Genomic DNA, 17,377 nt, shown 5'->3' with positions numbered 1-17,377 from the left:
TGACAGCTAGCCAGCTTAGCGTCTCCTACAGCAACGATTCGGGACATTGCTGCATGACTCAAAAGAGAGTAGTTAGCGAAATTGCCTTGTGGTGAGTAATTGTATCCTCCTAGCATCGTATCCCAGCTAGCTATGCTGAATCCGGTTAAACTTAAACTAGCTCATCACTGGCCCTAGGATTTCAGAGCTCTAGAGTCTAGTCCCAGCTTTGATGCACATGCCCTGTCTCTGCCATCTAGATGGTAGCAAGGTGAACAGGCCATGGCTCGGGTGGCTGAGGTCCTTGATGATCTTCTTGGCCTTCCTGTGACACCGGGTGCTGTAGATGTCCTGGAGGGCAGGCAGTGCGCCCCAGCGTCCTCTCCCCACCCCCAGCCCTCTGCCCTCCGCTCCCCAGCCCAGAGAACTCATGGCCATCGAGGAGGAGAGCGAGAGGCTGGCCAGGGAGCTACGAGAGGTGAAGACGGGGAGGTAGAGAAGCGAGGAGGGGGGAGGAAACGGGAGAGGAGTGAGGGGGAGAGAAGAGGGAAAGATACTGAGAAGGGGAGAGGCACTGTTTTTGCAATTTACACTACGGGACCATATACAACTGTATTCCAGGCTGTTTGTATTCCTTTCATTGTCTGGGCTATTCATACTCTGACCACTGTTCTGCTGTGCTGCTGTCTGATTGGTCCAGGTGTCCAGGAACAGAGACAGCCTGATGAACCAGCTGATCCAGCTCAGCCAATACAGAGGGATTTTGATCCAGACACAGTCCCTCACAGTCTCACAGGTATGAACTACAGATCCCACCATGGTCTCTAACCACCTCACAGCTATGAACTACAGATCCCGGCATGGTCTCAAACCAAGTCACAGGTATGAACTACAGATCCCGGCATGGTCTCAAACCACCTCACAGGTATGAACTACATATCCCAGTATTCTCTCTGCTGCTCTGGGGTCGGCCATTGTTGCACTCACACGCTCTTGGAATTATGAGTTTCCAATGTCAAAAACAATTCAAGTAAACCTCTTAAGTTATTTTCAAACGGGATGGGCTAAGTTTTCTAGGAACTCATGAACACAGCAGATGTGTATGGAAAAGCATAGATTTCTTTACCTGAAGCTTTCGTTCCCCTTTCATTCTGATGAAGGCCATTGACGGCCAAAACATCAGGATTTTACCTCGAATTAGATAAAGGATAAAGATTTGAATTTTAAGCGAGTGTTGCACCTATTCCTTCCAAACGTTCTTATAATTTTTGGTTGTACTTAGTCTCTCATTGGTTGAGCGCCTTGTACTTAGTCTCATTGGTTGAGCGCCTTGACTTAGTCTCTCATTGGTTGAGCGCCTTCTACTCTTCTCCTATCGCCCTCTCCCGTCAGGCTCCGCCTCCCTCTTCTCTGGAGACTGCCGCCTTACTGGACAACAGACAAGACATCAGGCTGAGGTGACAGGTGGCATGTATATCAGAGGAGGCTGGTGGGATGAGCTATAGGAGGACAGGCTCATTGTAAAGACTGGAATGGAATTAATTGAACGGTATCAAACATATAGAAACCACGTTTGACTCCGTTCCTTGAATTCCATTCCAGCCATTACAATGAGTCCGTCCTCATATAGCTCCTCTCACCAGCCTTCTCTGATATCAATGGCTTCATTGTCAATGGCCGCGTCTCAAGTAGCACCCTGTTTCCTATACAGTGGTCTGGCTCTGGTCACAAGTAATGCACTATAAAGGCAATTGGGGGCCATAGGGTGCCATTTAGGAAGAACACAATATCAATGGACTTTCCCTACTGGCATGACAAGCAGCTGTCATATAGTTTGCATTGCAATATATAAAAGATAATATGTGATAAGCGATAGTGGTTGCGTCCCAAGTGGCATCCTATTCCCTAAAGGCCCTGGTCAAAACAAGTACACTATATACAGGGGCGGCAGGTAGTCTAGTGGTTAGAGCGTTGGACTAGTAACTGAAAGGTTGCTAGATCGAATCCCTAAGCTGACAAGGTAAAAATTTGTCGTTCTGCCCCTGAACAAGGCAGTTAACCCACTGTTCCCTGTTTTTTTACATTTTAATTTAACCAGGTAGGCTAGTTGAGAACAAGTTCTCATTTACAACTGCGACCTGGCCAAGATAAAGCATAGCAATTCGACACATACAACAACACAGAGTTACACATGGAATAAACATAACATAGTCAATAATACAGTAGAACAAAAGAAAACAAAAAGTATATATACAGAGAGTGCAAATGAGGTAAGATAAGGGAGTTAAGGCAATAAATCGGCCATGGTGGCGAAGTAATTACAATATAGCAATTAAACATTGGAATGGTAGATGTGCAGAAGATGAATGTGCAAGTAGGGATACTGGGGTGCAAAGTAGCAAGATAAATAAATAAATACAGTATGGGGATGAGGTAGGTAGATAGATGGGCTGTTTACAGATGGGCTATGTACAGGTGCAGTGATCTGTGAGCTGCTCTGACAGCTGGTTCTTAAAGCTAGTGAGGGATCTCTGAAGCTGAAGGAAAGACGACCAAAGGAGGAATTGCCTTTGGGGTGACCAGTGAGATATACCTGCTGGAGCGCGTGCTACAAGTGGGTGCTGTTATGGTAACCAGTGAGCTGAGATAAGGCGGGGCTTTACCTAGCAGAGACTTGTAGATAACCTGTAGCCAGTGGGTTTGGCGACGAGTATGAAGCGAGGGCCAACCAACGAGAGCGTACAGGTCGCAATGGTGGGTAGTGTATGAGGCTTTGGTGACAAAACGGATGGCACTGTGATAGACTGCATCCATTTGTTGAGTAGGGTGTTTGAGGCTATTTTATACATGACATCAACGAAGTCGAGGATCGGTAGGATGGCCAGTTTTACGAGGGTATGTTTTAGTGAAGGATGCTTTGTTGCGATATAGGAAGCCGATTCTAGATGTAATTTTGGATTGGAGATGCTTAATGTGAGTCTGGAAGGAGAGTTTGCAGTCTAACCAGACACCTAGGTATTTGTAGTTGTCCCCGTATTTAAGTCAGAGCCGTCCAGAGTAGTGATGCTGGACGGGCGAGCAGGTGCTGGCAGTGATCGATTGAATAGCATGCATTTAGTTTTACTTGCGTTTAAGAGCAGTTGGAGGCCACGGAAGGAGAGTTGTATGGCATTGAAGCTCGTCTGGAAGTTAGTTAACACAGTGTCCAAAGAGGGGCCAGAAGTATACAGAATGGTGTCGTATGCGTAGAGGTGGATCAGAGAATCACCAGTAGCAAGAGCAACATCATTGATGTATACAGAGAAGAGAGTCGGCCCGAGAATTGAACCTTGTGGCACCTCCATAGAGACTGCCAGAGGTCCGGACAACAGGCCCTCCAATTTGACACACTGAACTCTATCAGAGAAGTAGTTGGTAAACCAGGCGAGACAATCATTTGAGAAACCAAGGCTGTCGAGTCTGCCAATAAGAATGTGGTGATTGACAGAGTCGAAAGCCTTGGCCAGGTCGATGAATACGGCTGCACAGTAATGTCTCTTATCGATGGCGGTTATGATGTCGTTTAGGACCTTGAGCGTGGCTGAGGTGCACCCATGACCAGCTCGGAAACCAGAATGCATAGCGGAGAAGGTACGGTGGGGTTCGAAATGGTCGGTAATCTGTTTGTTAACTTTCGAAGACCTTAGAAAGACAGGGTAGGATCGATATAGGTCTGTAGCAGTTTGGGTCTAGAGTGGGGATGACCGCGGCAGCTTTCCAATCTTTGGGAATCTCCGACAATACAAAAGAGAGGTTGAACAGGCTAGTAATAGGGGTTGCAACAATTTTGGCAGATCATTTTAGAAAGAGAGGGTCCAGATTGTCTAGCCCGGCTGATTTGTAGGGGTCCAGATTTTGCAGCTCTTTCAGAACATCAGCTATCTGGATTTGGGTGAAGGAGAACTGGTGGGGGCTTTGGCGGGTTGCTGTGGAGGGTGCTGGGCAGTTGACCAAGGTAGGGGTAGCCAGGTGGAAAGCATGGCCAGCCGTAGAGAAATGCTTATTGAAATTCTCAATTATAGTGGATTTATCAGTGGTGACAGTGTTTTCTAGCCTCAGAGCAGTGGGCAGCTGGGAGGAGGTGCTCTTATTCTCCATGGACTTTACAGTGTCCCAGAACATTTTTGAGTTAGTACTACAGGATGCAAATTTCTGTTTGAAAAAGCTAGCCTTAGCTTTCCTATCTGCCTGTGTATATTTGTTCCTAACTTCCCCGAAAAGTTGCATATCACGGGGGCTATTCAATGCTAATACAGAACGCCACAGGAGGTTTTTGTGCTGGTCAAGGGCAGACAGGTCTGGAGTGAATATCCAGATATATCCTATATCTGTTCCTAGTTGTTTTTTTTAATTGAATGGGGCATGCTTATTTAAGATGGTGAGGAAGGCACTTTTATAGAATAGCCAGGCATCATCTACTGACGGGATGAGGCCAATGTCATTCCAGGATAGGTTGATTAGAAAGGCCTGCTCGCAGAAGTGTTTTAGGGAGCGTTTGACAGGGATGAGGGGTGGTCGTTTGGTCGCAGACCCATTACGGATGCAGGCAATGAGGCATTGATCGCTGAGATCTTGATTGAAAACAGCAGAGGTGTATTTGAAGGGTGAGTTAGTTAGGATGACATCTATGAGGGTGCCCGTGTGTATGGATTTGGGGTTCTACCTGGTAGGTTCATTGATAATTTGTGTGAGATTGAGGGCATCAAGCTTAGATTGTAGGATGGCCGGGGTGTTAAGCATGTCCCAGTTTAGGTCACCTAGTAGCACGAGCTCAGAAGATAGATGGGGGGCAATCAATTCACATATGGTATCGAGGGCACAGCTGGGGGCAGAGGGAGGTCTATAGCAAGCGGCAACAGTGAGAGGCAAATTTTTAGAATTAGAAGCTCAAATTGTTTGGGTACAGACTTGGATAGTAATACAGAACTCTGCAGGCTATCTTTGCAGTAGATTGCAACACCGCCCCCTTTGGCAGTTCTATCTTGGCGGAAAATGTTATAGTTAGCGATGGAGATTTCAGGGTTTTTGGTGGTTTTCCTAAGCCAGGATTCAGACACGGATAAGACATCCGGGTTGGCAGAGTGTGCTAAAGCAGTGAGTAAAACAAACTTAGGGAGCAGGCTTCTAATGTTCACATGCATGAAACCAAGGCTTTTGTGGTTACTGAAGTCAACAAATGAGAGCACCTGGGGAGTGGGAGTGGAGCTAGGCACTACAGGACCTGGATTAACCTCTACATCACCAGAGGAACAGAGGAGAAGTAGGATAAGGGTACAGCTAAAGGCTATACGAACTGGGTGTCTAGCACGTTCGGAACAGAGAGTAAAAGGAGCAGGTTTCTGGGCATGATAGATTCATAGATTCAAGGCATAATGTACAGACAAAGGTAAGGTAGGATGTGAGTACATTGGAGGTAAACCTAGACATTGAGTAATGATGAGAGAGATATAGTCTCTAGAGACGTTTAAACCAGGTGATGTCATCGCATATGTAGAAGGTGGAACAACATGGTTGGTTAAGGTTGGTGACGGTATGCCGTCCTTGTAAATAAGAATTAGTTCTTAACTGACTTGCCTAGTTAAATAAAATGTTACATATAGGGAATAGGGTGCCATTTGGGACACTACCAGTCAAGAAGAGAAAAAATGAAAGATATTTGGTCACACTTTATTTGGATAGTCCGGATTTTCAATCTGTAGATGGTCATACTATCAACAAACTATCAGTTGAGGAGCAACTGCTTGCTACGGTTAGGTTAAGGGTTAAAGTTAGGGTTAGAGTAAGGGTTAAGGTTAGGTTTAGAATAAGGGTTAGAAGATAGCTGGTTGAAATGTTACTGATAGTCTGTAGACAGATGGACTATCCAAATTAGGTGTTACCTGATATTTTCCCTCACTTGTCTTCTTCCGCCTCCTTCCCAGTTTTGTGTCTGGCGTGGTCCACCCGTGGAAGGTTCCGTCGTTTGAGCGGCTGCTATGGCGAGCGTGCCGCGGTTACATCATCGTCGACTTCAGGGAGATGGACGAGAGCCTGAAACGGTAAGAAATGAAAGGGGGGAGATAAGACGGATGAATGCAAGGAGGGAGGGAAATAAGGAATAAAGATGGACGAGTAAAGGAAATAATGCTGGAGGATCATATTATTATGAGTGTTCCGTTATGAAGATTGGATGTATTTCCCTTGCCTGACAATAAGCAAAAATATGTTTTTTTCCCCCTTCTAAATCCCACTTCTTTACTTCATTCTTTGCGATCAATCACAGGGCGAGATGGTCCAGTGGACAGTCTTCCGCATCTCTTTCTGGGGCGAGCAGATTGGACAGAAAGTCAAGAAGATCTGTGATTGGTTAGTGAGAGCAGGTCCAAAGCTTAACAATTTTCAGTTCCATGTTGTTGGAATGTTGAATCTAATCTAATGATTCTTGGTCTCCTTTTTTTTCTTACCCCTTCTTTATCGCTCTCTCTCTTTCTCTCTTTCTTTCCTCTCCTGTCCCTCTCTCAGTTTCCACACCCACACCTTTGACTACCCAGAGGGCACAACGGAGAGAGAGCAGATTCTGCACGGGCTGCAGGGAAGGATAGTAGACATCAAAACGGTAAGAAAAGGGAGAGATGGAGAGATTGAGAGAGAGAGAGATGGACAGAGACTAACAGATCATTTTGAGCTGGAACAGTCATTATCTCTCAGTTTTCCGTGTCTCCGTCAGTCGTCAACAATGTTGGGTGGATATCAGGCTACACCTGCTCTATCTGTTCTACTTCTATGGCACCACCCAGGTTTGTTAACCCCTTTCTTCTCTCCATGATTTATTTCAGGTCTCCCAGACAGGAGGTTCTGCCCCAGTGGAAGGTGTTCTGTCCATATCACTAGAATGGTTCTCGTTCTATTTCTATGAATTCTATGTATACTGTGTTTATTAAACCCCTTCCTTCCCTCCATGGTTTCCCTCAGGTCCTCTCCCAGACGGAACATTACCTGCAGTAGCTGCTGTGTCGCTCGGTGGCCCTGCTGCCCCAGTGGAAGGTGCGGGTCCAGAAGTGTAAGGCCGTCCAGGCCGTGCTCAACCTCTGCAGCCCCTCCGTCACTGACAAGTGTCTGATCGCTGAGGCCTGGTGTCCCGTCAGCAAGCTGCTACTGCTGCAGAGCGCCCTAATAGAGGGAACGGTGAGAGAGGAGGAGGAGGGAGGGGAGGAGATAGAGAAGCCACCAGTTGCCCCTCCCTACTCTCTCTTTCTCTTTTTCTTTCTTTTGTAGGCCCTCGGATCAATTTCCAAAAACATTTGTTTTTTTAGGAACTCAGTCTGGGTCTCAACTTACTGTTGCGAGTTAGAATAGTAGAATATACAAGGTGCAATTTCTAAATTTGATTATGCATCCGCAGTTTTTGTCTTCTTATTTCAGTCACTGACAGTCACTCAATTATTCCTGTCAGCTCATAATTTTGGCTGCATACCGACTGCGCACGCAGGGCACTTGCCCAGGGGCCCTGACTTCAAGGGGGCCCACATAGATTTTGTTTGTCCCTCTCACTCAGATATCATATTAAGGCATGTCATAAGTCATGTCAAAATGTGCAGAATTGCACGAAAATTGCTTAAAACTGCACAAATGTATCTCCACTCCATTGCAAAATGGGTAGAATTGTATGAAATCGGTTATAGAATTGCTACATTTTCTCTCCACCCCATGGCAAAATTTGTAAAATTGCAGAAAACTTGCTTTAAAACTGCAACATTTGCTAAATGTGTAGAACTTTAAAATGTAAATTTCTCTCTCCACTGTCAAAACTAAATCTCGCTTAGGGCCCACAAAAGGCTAGGGCCAGCCCTGATTAATGGTAAAATGTTTTTAGTTAAGATAATTATGTATACTGGCCAAAAATATGTGTGGGTCCCAATTTTCATGAGCTGAAATAAAAAAAATCCAGAAATGTTCGATACACACAAAAATCTTATTTCTCGAAAATTGGTTTATATCCCTGTTAGTGAGCATTTCTCATTGCCAAGATAATCCATCCACCTGACAGGTGTGGCATATCAAGAAGATGATTAAATAGCATGATCATTACACAGGTGCACCTTGTGCTGGGGGACAATAAATGACCACTCTTAAATGTGCAGATTTGTCACACAACACAATGCCACAGATGTCTCAAGTTTTGAGGGAGCGTGCAATTGGCATGCTGACAACAGGAATGTCCAGCACAGCTGTTGCCAGAGAATTGAATGTTAATTTCTCTACAATAAGCCACCTCCAATGTGCTCATCGTCCTCACCAGGGTCTTGACCTGACTGCAGTTTGGCATTGTAACCGACTCCAGCGTGAAAATGCTCACCTTCGATGGCCACTGGCACGCTGGGGAAGTGTGGTCTTCACGGATGAATCCCGGTGGCATCGTGTGCGAGAGCAATTTGCTGATGTCAACGTTGTGAACAGAGTGCCCCATGTTGGCGGTGGGGTTATGGTATGGGAAGGCATAAGCTACGGACAACGAACACAATTGCATTTTACAAATGGTTATTTGAATGCACAGAGATACCATGACGAGATCCTGAGAGCCATTGTCGTGCCATTCATCCTCCATCACCTCATGTTTCAGCATGATAATGCATGGCCCCATGTTGCAAGGATCTGTACACAATTCCTGGAAGCTAAAAATGTTGACCCCGCTGACCCTGGTGCTAGAGGGGTTACCCAGCTGGATGTTGAATGTTTGAAGGGGTAAGGGACTATAAAACGTTTGGGAACCACTGCTTTAGGCAATAACAGGTATAATTCTCTCTCTCTCCCCCAGAGGAAGAACGATAGTGGTGTGGACTCACTCTATAACCGCCTCCCGGACCCAAGCACCCCTCCTCCCACCCTCTTCCACACCAACTCCTTCACAGCCGGCTTCCAGAGCATCGTAGATGCATACGGTGTTGCCAGATACAGAGAGGTCAACCCAGGTATACACACACACCAGCAAACTAAACAGGCATCCCCCAACTCTGTCAACCCTAACTATTTCTCTGTATGATTTTTGTGTTTGTCCGTCCGTAGCGGTGTACACCATTATCACCTTCCCCTTCCTGTTTGCGGTGATGTTTGGGGACGTGGGCCACGGCCTCCTCATGACCATGGCCGCTCTCTGGATGGTGCTGCAGGAGAGAGACCTCAAACTCAGGACCAACGACAACGAGGTACACACACCTTACCACTCTCCTCGTGGATGGTACTACAGGAGAAAGACCAGAGGACTGGAGCTGATGCTAGAGCCTCTTCCCGGGAAGAGGAAATGAGTGAAATGTGTGTTGGAAAATTAAGTATTTCAACTGGCCCAGCCACACACACTGTACCCCTCTTGACCTCATCCAATTGAAGAGCATCTCTCTCCCCCCTCCTCTCCCAGATCTGCCAGATGATGTTTGGTGGTCGGTATCTGATTCTGCTGATGGGTCTTTTCTCTATCTACACTGGAGCTGTGTACAACGAGTGTTTCAGTAGAGGCCTCAGCCCCTTCCCCTCGGGATGGCGCCTGCAACCTGTTCCAACACTACAACTGAAGGTAAATGGATACACACACCTACAGTACCAGTCAAACGTTTGGACACACCAACTCATTCCAGGGTTTTTCTTTACTTGTTCTATTTTCTACATTGTGGAATAATAGTGACGACGTCAGAACGATGACATTACACATATGGGATCATGTAGTAACCAAAAAAGTGTTAAACAAATCAAACTATATTTTATATTAGAAGTAGCCACCCTTTGCCTTGATGACAGCTTTGCACACTCTTGGCATTCTCTCAACCAGTTTCATGAGGTAGTCACCTGGAATGCACTTCAATTAACGTGTGCCTTGTTCATTTGTGGCATTTCTTTCCTTAATGCGTTTGAGCCAATCAGTAGTGTTGTGACATGGTAGGGGTGGTATACAGAAGATAGTCCTATTTGGTAAAAGACCAAGTCCATATTATGGCAAGAACAGCTTAAATAAGCAAAGAGGTCGGCCAATCCGGAAAATTTGAAGAACTTTGGAAGTTTCTTCAAGTGCAGTCGCAAAAACCATCAAGCGCTATGATGAAACTGGCTCTCATGAGGACCGCCACAAGAAAGGAAGACCCAGAGTTACCTCTGCTGCAGAGGATAAGTTCATTTGAGTTACCAGCCTCAGAAATTGCAGCCCAAATAAATGCTTCAGAGTTCAAGTAACAGACAGACACATTTCAACATTAACTGTTCAGAGGAGACTGTGAATCAGGCCTTAATGGTCAAATTGCTGCAAAGAAACCACTACTAAAGGACACCAATAATAAGAAGATACTTGCTTGGACCAAGAAGCACGAGCAATGGACATTAGACCGGTGGAAATCTGTCCTTTGGTCTGATGAGTCCAAGTTTGAGATTTTTGGTTCCAACCGCCGTGTCTTTGTGAGACGCAGTGTAGGTGAACGGATGATCTCAGCATGTGTGATTCCCACTGTGAAGCATGGAGGTGGTGGTGTGATGGTGTTTTGCTGGTGACATGGGCAGTGATTTATTTAGAATTCAAGACACACTTAACCAGCATGGCTACCACAGCATTCTACAGCGATATCCCATCTGGTTTGTGCTTAGTGCGACTATCATTTGTTTTTCAACAGGACAATGACCCAACACACCTCCAGGCTGTGTAAGGGTTTTATTATTTATTTTGATTTGTTTAACACTTTTTTGGTTACTACATGATTCCATGTGTCACGTCTTCACTATTATTCTACATTGTAGAAAATAGTAAAAATTAAGAAAAAACCTTGAATGAGTAGGTGTGTCCAAACTTTTGACTGGCAATGTACTTGGCAACTGACCTCAACATAATTTCAATCAAGACGTGCGCACACACTATTCATTTCAGATTTTTGTTTTAATTTTCTTTTTCTTGCAAAAACCACAAATTAAGAGAATTTCTGCAAAACATTTCAGAAAATAATTATATAATTGATTGCAATGCTACAGGCACATTACAGTCCCATTGAGCAACTGCAGTAGGGCAACCAAAACAATTCACCAAGACCACGTCCCAAATGGTACCCTATTCCCTATATAATTTTCAAAAGTAGTGCACTATATTGGGTCTAGGGTGACATTTGCGACGCACCCAACCCAAGAGCCTTCCGGTTCAACATTATTAACAATAACATTATGGGGGACCGAGACGGAGGGATGAACAAAACATTACACATGTAAAAAGACAAAGGAAAGACATTAAAATGACAGGAGGAAAATAGTCTCAAATGAGGGAATTCAAAGAAGAAAAGTTAAGACCTGTAGTGGCTGGTAGTGAGAAATGAGTCAAGTAAAACTGAAGAGAAACAATGTATTCGTCCCAAATAGCACCCTATTCCATATATAGAGTACTACCTTTGACCAGGGCTCTGTAGTAGTGTACTATGAGGAACAGGGTACCGTTTTGGATGTAACTAATGAGAGATACAGTACGTTTTTTATCCAACAAAACGCATGGCTGTAAGCGTAAGGAACAGAGGTGAGGATGGCGCGAAAAGAAGAGAGCTGAAACAATGAGAGCCGAAATGGGGGGGGGTTCCAGGAACCCGTTGGCACTAATTTGCATTTCATCATCATCAGTACCGACTCGGTTTCCCCAAGGAGTCCGTGGAAGTGTTGGACAGTGTGGCATAGAGTCTGGACCTAGTGGGACACACCAGTCATGTCTGGGTCTTCCCCAGTCCCCTTCCCTCTCAACCCCTCCTGAAACCTAAACCCTGATTCACTCCACTTCATGTAGACCATGTCGCACAAAAACCCACATTCAATCCATAGGGTTTCCATTTTCTTTGTTCAACCTTTTTTCTCCCCAATTTCGTGGTATCCAATTGGTAGTTTACAGTCTTGTCTCATCGCTGCAACTCCCGTACGGACTCGGGAGAGGCGAAGGTCGCGCGTCCTCAGAAACACAACCCAACCAAGCCGCACTGCTTCTCGACACAATGCCCGCTTAACCCGGAAGCCAGCCGCACCAATGTGTCGGAGGAAACACCGTACACCTGGCGACCGTCTCAGCGTGCATTGTGCCCGGCCCGCCACAGGAGTCGCTAGTGCGTGATGGGACAAGGACATCATGGCCAAACCCTCCCCTAACCCGGACGACGACGCTGGGCCAATTTTGCGCCGCCTCATGGGTCTCCCGGTCACGTCCAGCTGCGACTGAGCCTGGACTTGAACCAGAATCTCTAGTGGCACGTCCAGTGCCTTAGACCATTGCACCACTCGGGAGGCCCAGGGTTCCCATTTTCAGCCCTGTTGCGTGAACAACACTAGCAAGTGTCTGTGCTATCCATATCATTCCTAAACCTCCTAATAAACATGATGCTGCAACAGCACATTCTCCCCTCTCCTTACACATCTCTTCATCCTCCCCTCTTCATCCTCCCCTCTCTTCCCAAGTGAGGAGTGGGAATGTCTTTTCGCTTTTGTTTTTAGCTCGCCCTCCTTTTTTTGGGGCGCTTGTTCTCCTTTTCGGGGGAGGGGTGTTGGCTGCTCCCCATCTCTCCCCCCTGCCTGGCTGGCTGGCACGGGGTCACTATGTGCCCCTTGCGTAGGAGTAAGAACGCGGTGAGTTTTACGATATCCTCTGAATGAGTTTCTCCTCCGTCATACAGAACAGGACGCAGTGAGAGAGGTCCGAGATGAAGCCCTCACAGCCCCGCAGCGTCACACCTTTGCAGCCCCGCAGGTCCAGCAGCGCCAGGCCAGACGCCCTCTTCAGGTACGCCAGACAGCCGTCCGTCAGCTTGTTACAACCTGGGGGAGGAGGGGGAAGGAGGGCTGAGACAGAGGTGTACAACCTGTATGAAGGAAATGAGTGTGTGTGTGTGTGTGTGTACTTGCGAGAGTGATCTCAGCCATTGCAAATTTGCATGTGGGTTGTGTGTACCTTCAAGGTTCATCTCTACGCATTCCATGGGTGTGCGTGCCTACCTGCGAGGTTGATCTCCGTGAGCGTGTTGCGTGTGTTTGTGCCGGCGGCGGTGAGCAGGCAGATGGATTGGTCCGTGAGGTCCCTGCAGTGGGCCAGGTCCAGCCGCTCTAGCAGGGGCATGTGACGGAGAATCAGCCTCAGGGTGGAGTCACTGATGTCCAGGCCGGCTAGACGCAGCGCCACACAGCCACGCAGCCGAGACCGACTGTCACAACCTTCAGGGAGAGAGGGGTTAGATGCGTTCAGTACCGTCACACACCCACCCCATTCAATATAAAATACTTACTCACCAAACCCAACCACCTAAAAACGCTAGATTCATTCATCATAGGGGAGGTGAAGCAGCTACATAATTCCTCAAACTACTATAGTCAAACACACACGGCACCAGTGGCCTGCTGCAGTCATAACGGCCTGTAGGAAAAGGAGAGAGGTTTAACTCCCAACACCCCTGTTAGTCTGTCAGTATTGACGAGTGACCTGGTGGTATGACCAGGTCCCTGATCTGGGTGTCTTTGACGCCCTCTGCCCAGCGCAGGTCCAGGGTACGGAGGCACGGCAGGCTGGGGGTGGACAGGGCTGACATGGACGACCAGGAGCAACCTGCTATCATCAACTCCTTCAGGCCTGAGAGAAGAGACGGGGGTGGGGGGGGTAGAGAGAGAGGATGGAGAAGATTTTAATTCAACTTGTGATGGTAAGGTGTGTGTGTGTAGACTGTTGGTGTGTCTGTGCAGTAGCTATATATATATATATATATATATATGTATGTATGTATGTGTGTGTGTGTGTCCTACCTGGCAGGCGGTGTATGAGCAGGGTGATCTGTTTCTTGGACACGGGGGTCCAGGAAAGGTCCAGCGAGGTGGGCTGGCGTTTGATGATGCCCTGCACGGCCTGGGAGGAGAGGGAGGGACACCGCGATACATCCACACCACTCCACAGACGCTTGTCACAACTCCTACAGAGAGGAGGGAGAGGGAGGGAGGAGAGGGGTACAGAAACGAGGATAGTTAGGATGAGGATGTCAGATAAAAAGGAGGTTTCCTGGTTCTGTTTCAACGCAGCTTTAGTATTTTTCATCCATTAAAACTGACATGATTGTCTCCTGTCGCTGGTGTAAAAACCACACGCGTCGTGGAGAAGCCCCACAGAAAATGCCCTTTGGTCCACAGACTGAGGAGAGTGTCATGTGCCATTTTAAAAAGGAAGAAAATATCCTAAAGCTGCGTTGAACCAGAAACAGGAAATAAACTCCTTTGTCTATAGAAACAATAAGCAGGGCTGGTAATTGCCAGGGACCTTACGATATGATCGCGATACTTAGGTGCCGATACGATATGGATTGCGATTCTATAAGTAACGCGATTGGATGTTCCAAACATATTGCTCACCATATAGATAGATGTCTGTTGAACAGAGCCATGAGAAACCAGTTTGGATCAGTCATGGAAATAAGTGCTGAAAACAAATTGGCTCCATTTTTAAAAAGATGGAGAACAAGCAAACTAGCAGAAAATATTGCGATATTGTTAATACTATATTTCGCCAAAAATAATATCCCATTATGCAACTGTGTAGATTTCCCCCCCCAATCACTAACTTATGGCTGTGAATTGGAATCTAATAAGACAGACAGACATTGTGTGACTCACCATTTGTACCAGGCCTTACAGACAGCCATACAGCTAGCCAGCTCGGCTCGGCTCAGGTAACGGAACACCGCCACCCACACCTCCTTCTCCCCTCCTTTCTCGTTTCCTACATCCTTAAAGGAGGGAAGCGACAGGAGCGAGGAAGGAGAGTGGGAGGAGTGGGGAGGAGGGGTGGGGGAGGCCGAGGAGTCAGAGTAGGAATGAGAGGCAGTGTCCCTCTCTCTTTCCCTGTCTGTTGTGTCGCCGTGGGGATTGTTGATACGGTGACGAGGCGGCCGGCCGACTGGATTCTTAGCGGGTTGGGCCAGGCCGTTGCCGGCGGCGACCATGCCGTTTTTGTGCCGCGTCTTCCCGAGAGTTTTATGCTGGACGTAACCTGGACCGCCGCCGTGGGTTCTGGGAGACATGGCGGCCTCCAGCTTGGGCACGATGGAGCCGGGGTGGCGTTTGGCCCTGGGGGGGCGCTGTAGGGTCACTGTCAGGTATGAGCCGTTTAGGAGGTCGTCGTTAAGGTCAGACACCAGGAGGACGGGAGGCTCTGGTTCAGAGTCTGACCTGTTCTCATCGTCTTCCTCATCCTCATCTTCATCCGCCATGTCCTCATCCTCCAGGTCCCGGGCCGAGCTGTCTTCCTCATCATCGTCTTCATCATCGTCGTCGTCTTCCTCGTCGTCCGTTCTCCTCCGCCTGCGGCGTTGCCGGTGGTGATGCTGCCGATCTTCCTCGCTGTCGTCATCTTCCTCGTCATCATCATCGTCATCCTCTGACTCGTCCCTGCGCCTCTGCATCCTGGTGCCTCCCCGGAGGCGCACTCTCCCGCCCCTCTCCCTACGCCCCCCCTCTCTATCCCCTCGGCCCGCCCCCAGCCCTCCTCTGCCGCGCCTCATCTTCAGGGAGGAGTGAGGGGCAAGCCCACTCCCGCGGCCTGCCCCTATGTGGGAGGAGCCTCTCCAAATGCCCCGCCTCCCAGTCCCATAGCCTCTCCGAGAGGCGGAGCCACTGCCGCGAGGGCGTGGCCCGGACATCTTCTGTCCCGCGCCTCCTCCTCCGCCCCTGGAGCCTTCATCATTATCATCATCATCATCATCGCTGCCCGAGTCGTCGTCGTCGTCTCGGCTGTGACCACGGCGACGGTAGATCTTGGCGATGCGGCCGTCGAGATACGAAGAAGACTTGCGTTTCTGGAAGGAAGGAGTAGGAAAGGAGAAAATGAAAGAGGGCAGAGGAAAGGAGCGAGGAAAGGAGAGATGAAAGAAGAGAGGGAGGGAGCGAAGTATCCTTTAGGGAAAGGGTGAAAAACTGTCTTCAGTTTAATTGAACACATTTTTATTGGCTGCCATACTTACTGCGTGTAACATTTTATTCTTGTCCTCCTTCACCTGAAATCAAAAAAAGAAAAACATCAATGCAACAGAAATGCACTGTTCATTGAATACTGCAACCTTTCTGTTGACATAATGCCTGCTGCACTGAAGACAGACAAGCACATTCACATTCTCTCGCTCAACCTCCACATGCACTGGGCTTTCGTTCAGGCTACAAACACTTTCTGCTCCACAAATACCGTCTCACAAATACATGGACTAGACCTAGGTTCAAATAGTTGAAGTCTTGAGTCTGCCTGGAGTGCCAGACTTTTCTATTGGTCCATTAAGCCAGGCAAGCTGAAAACCAGCACAGATAAAGTATCTGATATCAACTCTAAAGCAAAGGGTTCTACATTCAGACAGTACTTGTGGAGCCCAAAGCCCCACGTTTACCCCAGCCCCTCCCCTCGTCAGTCAGAGCAGTGATAGGCGAGTGATGATGTAACGGGCGGGGGGGGGAGGACGGTGGCGGCGGTAGGCCTCTCACCCTCTTCCTACGCCCGCTTGCCCATCTCCCCGCCCGCTTGAGGCCGTGCTGCTCTAGTAGTAGCTGCCCAGGGGAGGGAAGGGGCGCCTCGGAGAACCAGGAGGAGGAGGGGGGTTTGGGAACCAGCCCTGGGTATAGCAGTATCGCCCTGCCCCAGCCCTCGTCCCCCAACCCAGGAGCAGAACCTGGCTCCATGGAGACCCCTAGAGGCCCCTGGGTGGAGGAGAGGGCGGTGGCGGAGAGGGGGCTCACGCCAGCGGAGAGGGGGCTCACGCCAGCGCCGAGGCCAACGGACGCCCCACTGTCATCATCATCGGTGCCCGAAGACTGACACACAGCACAGGGAGAGAGTCACGGCCGTTAGCTAGCCGGGACACAGTGTGTGTGTTTGTGTGTGTAGATAGAGGAGGGTCTACCTCAGTGTCGGTGATTCCCAGAACACATTTGGGACACTCCCAGCAGCTGGGCAGATCTGTATTCACCACACCATCCCCTGTTACCTAGAGAGACAGAGGTGGAGGGAGAGAGACAGAGGTGGAGGGAGAGAGACAGAGGTGGAGGGAGAGAGACAAAGGTGGAGGGAGAGAGACAAAGGTGGAGGGAGAGAGACAGAGGTGGAGGGAGAGAGACAGAGGTGGAGGGAGAGAGACAGAGGTGGAGGGAGAGAGACAGAGGTGGAGGGAGAGAGACAGAGGTGGTCAGAGAAGTGTAGAGCATTTTGCTTGAGAACCAACAGAGCGAGATAGAGGGAGAGTTTAACCTCCATCTGTACTGATGTCAGACAACAAAAAGTGATGTCATGTGTGTTTTAATGCCGATTTGATTGCGAGAGCTCTGGTGAGTAAGATTTCAAACATGCATTTATTACATATGGCAAATCAAGCTG

General features: G+C 48.2%; 2 protein-coding genes across 7 annotated transcripts in view; one reads left to right on the top strand and one right to left on the bottom strand.

Moving 5' to 3' along the window:
* Nucleotides 1-312: 312 nt before the first annotated feature.
* tcirg1a (T cell immune regulator 1, ATPase H+ transporting V0 subunit a3a) lies at nt 313-11,682 on the top strand. Its single transcript, XM_036989371.1, is given in 11 exon segments — nt 313-457; nt 680-775; nt 1,372-1,436; nt 5,940-6,055; nt 6,270-6,363; nt 6,520-6,613; nt 6,970-7,182; nt 8,813-8,966; nt 9,061-9,200; nt 9,410-9,565; nt 11,629-11,682. Coding segments are annotated over 11 exon segments (1,314 nt in total). The 5' UTR covers nt 313-325.
* The window catches only part of kdm2aa (lysine (K)-specific demethylase 2Aa), a 22,127-nt gene continuing 15,634 nt past the window's right edge, over nt 10,885-17,377 (bottom strand). For 5 of the 6 annotated variants that reach the window (XM_021619305.2, XM_036933570.1, XM_036933573.1 and 2 more), the window contains exons 15-21: nt 16,908-16,991; nt 15,984-16,016; nt 14,638-15,818; nt 13,780-13,943; nt 13,463-13,609; nt 12,982-13,197; nt 10,885-12,804 (exon numbers count right to left, since the gene is read on the bottom strand). In XM_021619305.2, coding sequence (XP_021474980.2) covers nt 12,623-12,804; nt 12,982-13,197; nt 13,463-13,609; nt 13,780-13,943; nt 14,638-15,818; nt 15,984-16,016; nt 16,908-16,991 — 2,007 coding nt within the window. In that variant the 3' untranslated portion in view covers nt 10,885-12,622. Of the gene's footprint in view, nt 12,805-12,981; nt 13,198-13,272; nt 13,610-13,779; nt 13,944-14,637; nt 15,819-15,983; nt 16,017-16,907; nt 16,992-17,377 lie in introns of those variants that run through there. The other variant, XR_005034199.1, reaches the window with a different exon arrangement.

The sequence above is a fragment of the Oncorhynchus mykiss genome, chromosome 10 (assembly GCF_013265735.2).
Source record: "Oncorhynchus mykiss isolate Arlee chromosome 10, USDA_OmykA_1.1, whole genome shotgun sequence".
In the NCBI taxonomy this organism is placed as follows: domain Eukaryota; kingdom Metazoa; phylum Chordata; class Actinopteri; order Salmoniformes; family Salmonidae; genus Oncorhynchus; species Oncorhynchus mykiss.
This window is presented reverse-complemented; position numbering and strand designations above follow the sequence as displayed.